Genomic DNA, 7674 nt, shown 5'->3' with positions numbered 1-7674 from the left:
CTGCATCCTAAGATCCGACAGTGTAAGTCTATTACAGATGTCGGATCTTCTGACTATCTTTGGAAAAATCCTTCTGAGGATCGTTTCCAAAGATAGCCACAGGGATACGCAGGCTGAACAGCAGTTCCGCCTGCGTATCTCCTTTGAAGATTTGGCCCAATATCTTTTAAAAGTGAGTGTAAATTCTCATATAGATAGTTGTCAACAAAACAGGTGCCCCCCCCCCCCCCTGAAAGATTTCTCTTCTCGTATCCTTGTGACATTGAGTTAATAAAAGTGGTAAAATATTGCAGATTATTTCATCCAAGTGGACAACTGTTTTACACTAGTTTTGAAACTATACAAGCTTATAGACTTGACTTAACACTTAGATGCTAATGAATCTTTGGCAGGAACTGTAGGCTAGTTGCTATAAATAAAGTTAATCAAACTATCACCTCACAAATCATCAAAAGAATCCTACAGACCTTGAGATTGCAAAACAGCAGGGAAGTAGAGATACTTATGCCGCGTACACACCATCACTTTATGTGATGAAAAAAAACGACGTTTTGAAAAACGTCAATTAAAATGACAGTGTGTGGGGAAAACATCGTTTTATGTCTTGTGAAAAACGACAAAAAAAAATTGAAGCATGCTTCAATTTTTTTTGTCGTTTTTCAAAACGTCGTTTTTTGTGTCAATTAAAATGATAGTGTGTGGGCAAAACGACGTTTAAAACAACGTTTTTAAACCCGCGCATGCTCAGAAGCAAGTTATGAAGCTAGCTTCAATGGAAAAGAGTGCTGAACGTAACCGCGCTTTGCTAGAGCATTTTGAAAAAAACTATGGTGTGTCGGAAACTTCGTTTTTGAAAATGAAGTTTCAAAAACGTTGTTTTATTTCATGATTTAAAACGTTGTTTTTTTTCATCACATAAAGTGATGGTGTGTACGCGGCATTACACTCTGAGGCCCCGTACACACCATAGAATCCATCCGCAGATAAATCCCAGCAAATGGGTTTCAGCGGATAGATCCTATGGTGTGTACACGCCAGCGGATCTTTTTCCGCGGATATATCTCCCCTGGGATGGATTCCAGCAGATCGGATATTTGCTGACATGCAGAACATATCCATCTGCTGGAGTCCATCCCAACAGATGGATCCGCTGGTCTGTACAGACTCACCGGATCCATCCGTCCGAAGGGATCCCCCGCATGCGTCGTAATGATTCGACGCATGCGTGGAATTCCTTATATGACAGCGTCGCGCACGTCGCCGCGTCATAATCGCGGCGACGGCGCGACACGTCATCGCCAGAGGATTTCGGCGCGGATTTCAATGCGATGGTGAGTACACTCCATCGCAGAGAAATCTGCTGAAATCCTCGAGAGGATTTATCCGCGGAAACGGTCCGCTGGACCGTATCCGCGGATAAATCCTCCCGTGTGTATGGGGCCTGAGACTCCAAATTGTCCGCAATCATTGGTCATTTTTCTTGAATCAGAATATGTGGCATCTCCAATATAATCCAAAATATTATGCCGCATACACACAACCGTTTTTCGGGTTCTAAAAAAATGAAGTTTTTTTATGTCATTAAAAACGATCCTGTGTGGGCTTCAGAGCATTTTTCGGGTTCTAAAAAATGGCCTAATTTTTTTTCGAACAAGCTGTAATTTTTCACAACGTTTTTAACGTTGTCGTTTTTCAGGTTGTAAAAAATGGTCGTGTGTGGGCTTTAACGGCATGAAAAATCCGCGCATGCTCAGAAGCAAGTTATGAGACGGGAGCGCTCGTTCTGGTAAAACTACCATTCGTAATGGAGTAAGCACATTCATCACGCTGTAACAGACAGAAAATCGCAAATCGTCTTTTACTAACACAAAATCAGCTAAAGCAGCCCAAAGGGTGGCGCTATCCGAATGGAACTTCCCCTTTATAGTGCCGTCGTACGTGTTGTACGTTACCACGCTTTTCACGATCATGTGTAGGCAAGACCATTTTAATGATCGGGTTAAAAAAATGTTTTTTCTAGACCCTTAAAAACTTCATTTTTTGGAACCCGAAAAACGATCGTGTGTACGCGGCATGAGACTCCAAATTGTCTGCAATCATTGGTAATTTTTCTTGAATCAGAATATGTGGCATCTCTAATATAATCCAAAATATTAGTTGCAGAGAGATGAAAATTATTCCATATTGAACTACACTGAGATGCAAATGATATGTTCTGGCCTCAGAACCACCTAGAGATAAATTAAACAGTTAAACAGACCTTATATTTCAATCTGTTTGTTTGATTTTCCACAAGTACAGAAGAAGAAAACAACATTATACAACCCTAAAGGGTCTAATGAGTAAAGATACAGAAACATATATAATAATTAACCATTATCATTACAAAGGACAGCTATTGGCAGATCTGAATGTTTTGAGAACTTTTGTGGTAGGGTTAACAGAGAAGGCATTGTTGTATGCGTAGCACATATACATATATATATATATATATATATATATATATATATATATATATATATAAGGACATCATCCATGAACAATGCGCATTTATGTTTGTGCTAGCCATAGGACAGGTGATACCTCTAATGGCAGAGTACAGGGTAGGACCGAATCGCAATAGGCAGGGGTTCCATGGCTAAGGCTGCATTCACACCTAGGCGTAGGCGTAACAGGCGTTTTTTCGCGCGTTTTGTTGCGCGTTTGCGCGCGTTTGCATAGAGCTACATCCGGCGTTTTTTTTTTTTTTTGCCCAATAGGAAAAAAGATCACCTCTGTCATCATTTGTTGCTATGTTAAGGTTTTTTTTTCCTCTTCCTGGGTGATAATTCCTCTTCCGGGTCATCCTTGTGCTTCCGACTCCATTGTGAAAATGAGTGATGACGAGATGGCTTTGTTCATGGCAGCAGCCACTGCTAGCCAATATTTTATAAACGAGAGGCAGAGAAAAATGAAGAGGCAACGCAGATTTTGGATACACCCCGTCATTGCTGATCGGGAAGAAAGAGGGCAATTTTGGGTGATGTACCAAGACCTCCGTGACCATGAAGACAAATTTCTGGACTACACCAGAATGTCCATAAAAAGGTTAGTTAAAATTATCTGGAATCATTTTTTTTTTTTTGACATTGTACCATTTGGGTTGCCACCTTTTCTTCAAGTCAAACATGTACACTTCAGCGGTGCACAACTATTTATTTTAATAGTATGAACTATACATATATTTTGCTAGTATCTTACATTTCTAATCATATGAATATAATAAAAATAGTCCCCTTTACATTAGAGTCCACAGAGTTCCCCCTTTGCATTACAGTGCACAGAGTTCCCCCTTTACATTAGAGTCCACAGAGTTCCCCCTTTACATCAAAGTTCATAGAGTCCCCCTTTCCATTACAGTGCACAGAGTTCCCCCTTTACATTACAGTGCACAGAGTTCCCCCTTTACATTAGAGTCCACAGAGTTCCCCCTTTACATCAAAGTTCATAGAGTCCCCCTTTCCATTGCAGTGCACAGAGTTCCCCCTTTACATTACAGTGCACAGAGTTCCCCCTTTACATTAGAGTCCACAGAGTTCCCCTTTTACATCAAAGTTCATAGAGTCCCCCTTTCCATTACAGTGCACAGAGTTCCCCCTTTACATTACAGTGCACAGAGTTCCCCCTTTACATTAGAGTCCACAGAGTTCCCCCTTTACATCAAAGTTCATAGAGTCCCCCTTTCCATTACAGTGCACAGAGTTCCCCTTTACATCACAGTCACCCTTTGACATCTGAACTCCCAGAGTTCCCTTTCACTGTAAGGGTTAACCAACAGAATATGATTTAAGCGAGAACTCAAGATACTCTGACATAAGGGATGCTCTGTTAACCATGATTTAAGGGGCGAAACTGAGATCTCTGATGTACGGAGAGGACTCCAATGTGAGAACCCTGATTTACCCTAGTGTACTCACCAAGAGGCAGGATAGAGAAGGGGGGGGGTGCTTCTGTCAGACAGCGATGGATGGTGAGCTCACTCACCCCTTGGCAGATAGCACCTCTCATCCTGGTATATCTGTGGCTGCTGGGTTTTAAGTTTCCATCCCCTGCAGCCATTAACCCTGCTGGAAATCCATAGTCTGGTCAGAAAAATGTGTCAGAGTTTCAGGCAGTCTGAAACCCGGACACATGATTCCAAACCCGAACTGTTCTGGAGAATCGCGGAAAGGTGGCAACCCTAGTACCATTACATTGCCAATTATAAATTTCATTTATCTTTACAGCTTTGATAAGTTGCTGGAATTGCTGATCAACAGATTGCAGAGGATGGACACCTACTTCCGCAACTGTATCCCCCCTGTGGAGCGACTTATCATAACACTGAGGTAAGTTTTATTTGGCACTTTGAATGTAATACACTCTATTAATATTTTATATATATATATATATATATATAATAAAAACCAAACAAAAATTCTGTAGGAACAAAATTCTTTTAATTCTTTAACAAGCTAAAACATTGGGTAGATTGTCTTTTTTAATAAGAATATTTACAAAAAGTGCTTATATGATCTCCTCATATTACTTTATTACATTTGATGAAAAGTTGGGGAGGAGTCCTCTTCCCTGTGCGGCGACATGGCAACAGTTATTGCTTGGGCAAAATGGGGCCAAGTGGAGGTGGTGCTGTCTTCCCCTGACCAAGTGGAAGGTGGTGGTGCTGGTGGTGGTGGTGGTGTTGGTGTTGGGGGATTACAGTACATCGGTTGTCTCTGTAGATGGGGGTAATGTGAAGTATGTGTTGTCGTCGTCATAGGGTAAGTAGAAGGTGGTGGGTGGTAAGAAGAAAGTGTTTTAGGAGGCAGAGTAGTGTACGTGACAGGTGGTGTTGACAGATGAGGAAAAGGAGAAAGAGTCGTAGGAGGAGGGTAAGAAGAAGGTTGTGTATGAGGAAGAGGGTTCAGAGAAGTGTGAGTGAAAGGTGTTGGCACAAGAGGGAAATGAGATAGAGTGGTGGTCAGAGGATGGTGAGCAGAAGGTGGTGGTGGTGTTGGTCGAGGAGGATGGGTGGAAAGCTGTGGTCCTGTCCAAAGGGGAACGGGTGGTGGTGATAGATGGTGCGTGGGTGGTGCTGGGACATGCTGGGTGGGTTTATTTGCATAGGGGCCATAGGGTGGTGGTGGTTCTGATATTTGGTCAGCTTCTGTCGGCGGGATAAAGGTTGCAATGTACCTAATAGTACAGGCCATCATCACCGTTTGTAGATTTGGGGGGACTTTATTAATTAGGTCCCCCAGAAATTTGGCTGCATTTTGGCCATAAGACCTATCGTTCATACGGTCGGACATGTTGGACATTATATCTAACATGCGATCCAGTGCTGGATCAGGAGCTGGAGCCCTCCTTCTCAGAGCTCGTGGAGGTCCATGAGTCACGGCACTGCTTGTTGACTCCTCTACATGCGGTGTCGCCGAATTCGAAGGCGATGCATCAGAGTTTTGTGTTTCCGGCTCCAGAGATGCCATCACCTGATCCCCCGATGCCACGCTTTCTCTTTCCCCAATATCAGGTTCAGCTGTGGCAGCTTCGTCCCAGCAGCTTTCAGTACTGAAAAAAAGAAATCATATATTCAAAAATAATTTTAAACATTTTGTTTAACGACCTTAGTACAGATAATGGTTTACCTCCCCAAAGCCAGCACCGGTCTCAGGAACTCTAGTTCCTTGGCGTGAATATATTCCTTTATGGAACAGGCTCCAGATCCACTTCGCCGCTGCTCCCGCTGTGCCTTCAGCTGACGAGCATAGGCGTCCCGTATACTCTTCCATTTGAGTTTAATCATTTTCACTGTAAAAAATAAAATAAAATAATATATATTATTTTCTTTGTAGGTATCTATCAACTGGACAATCCATTGCAAGTCTACATTATGCCTTTCGTATTGGAAGATCTACTGCCAGTTATATAATTCGTGACACCTGCTGTGCCATTTGGGAAGTCCTGAAACCCATTGTCTTTAAAAAACCGACAGCAGAGGACTGGGAAAAAATTTCGGAAGTATTCAGGCAACGCTGCAACTTCCCAAATTGTCTAGGAGCGATCGATGGGAAACACATCAGGATTGTGAAGCCCATGGCTAGTGGAAGCCAGTATTTCAATTATAAGAAATACTTTTATTTTGTCTTAATGGCTGTGGCTGATGCCAATTATTGTTTTACTTATATTGACATTGGGTCCTATGGAAGCAGCGCAGACTCCGCGATATTTGGGAACTCGTCTTTTGGCCAAATGTTACGAACGGATTGTCTGGACCTTCCGCAAAACAGTCCACTCCCGGGCACAAACGGCCCTCCCCTACCAAGTGTCTTTGTGGGTGATGAGGCTTTTGCTCTAAACACACACCTCCTACGGCCTTATTCAGGGCATAATCTGAACGAGGAAAAACGAGTATTCAACTACCGCCTAAGCAGAGCACGACGGGTAGTTGAGTGTGCTTTTGGAATTTTGGCAAACAAGTGGAGGGTTCTCCACACTCCGATTGTACTCAACATGCAAAACGCCATCAGTGCTGTTGAAGCTGCGTGTGCCTTGCACAACTTTGTCAGAAAGCGTGATGGTCTGGATTATGAGGAGCCAGCCCATGAGAATCTCGAAAGAGCTCATTGGACTGGTGTACGTGGGAACACACAGGGTGCATATGTCCGTGAACAGTATGCGGCATACTTCAGTTCTCCTGAAGGACAGGTCCCATGGCAGCTCGATTCTATTTAATGTATTGAACTTTTTTGCTTTTTTGACCAACTGTAATGTATGACATGCTTTTTTTGTGAACTATAATCTTTACTATGCTGTTTTGTGAAAATAAAAAAAAAAATGATTGATGTTTTAAGAAGTCTCATTTTTATTTTATTTTGATACAATTTTATCTTTGGGTTAAATATCCCTACAATATAGTGTGCCATTTTATAGTAGTGACATTCAGAGAATTGTGTACTGTTTTTTTGCATTTTTTCTGGGGTCTACAAATGCAACTAATAAAGGGCCTATACGTGCCCGCCTAGACGTGGGTTGGGGGTCCGATCAGGCCCCCCCAGGTACATCCAGTGGTTACGTGGCTCTATATGTGCCCCCTGCGTGTCACTTTCTCCTCCTGTGTAAACACAGGAAGAGGGAAGTGATGTGATCTCTCCTCGCTGAGGAGACATCACCTCACAGAGTCTGCACAACACTACACTGACACCAGTACACGCAGGCACAAACGCCTTTGGATCACCAATCCACTCCCCCATCCCCTTGTCACAGTGTCACTGAATGCAGTGATCATATATTTACTGATCACTGCATTAGGTGTCAGTGTGACAGGCAGTTTAGTGTAAGGTGCTGGGTAGCCCCCGTCCCCACCATAATAAAGTTTGAAGCCCTGCCGCTGTAGTCGCTAGGTAGATTGAATTTTTTGGGGGGTATTTTTTATATTAAAGATATGTGGCTGAATGAATTTTGCCCTCTATGTTTAACTAACATTTTGTTTACTATATTATTCGTAAAATAATTTTTTTTTTTTTTTTTTAATGTCACTACATTGTTGTAGTAATAAAAATCGCAGAGAGGATCAAATATCACCATTAGTAAGCTCTATTTGTTGGGAAGAAGAGAACGCAATTTTTGTTTAGGAGCCATGTCGCATGACCGCAC

The 7674-nt window shown here is 42.4% G+C and overlaps 1 protein-coding gene across 1 annotated transcript; it reads left to right on the top strand.

Moving 5' to 3' along the window:
* Window positions 1-4283: 4283 nt before the first annotated feature.
* On the top strand, window positions 4284-6826 carry LOC120924814 (protein ALP1-like). The gene is made up of 2 exons (XM_040335822.1): window positions 4284-4367; window positions 5874-6826. The coding sequence occupies exons 1-2, from the start codon at window positions 4309-4311 to the stop codon at window positions 6751-6753; spliced, it is 939 nt and encodes a 312-aa protein (XP_040191756.1). The 5' UTR covers window positions 4284-4308; the 3' UTR covers window positions 6754-6826.
* The last annotated feature ends 848 nt before the right edge of the window (window positions 6827-7674 follow it).

The sequence above is a fragment of the Rana temporaria genome, chromosome 1 (genome assembly GCF_905171775.1).
Source record: "Rana temporaria chromosome 1, aRanTem1.1, whole genome shotgun sequence".
Classification (NCBI taxonomy): Eukaryota; Metazoa; Chordata; class Amphibia; order Anura; family Ranidae; genus Rana; species Rana temporaria.
This window is presented reverse-complemented; position numbering and strand designations above follow the sequence as displayed.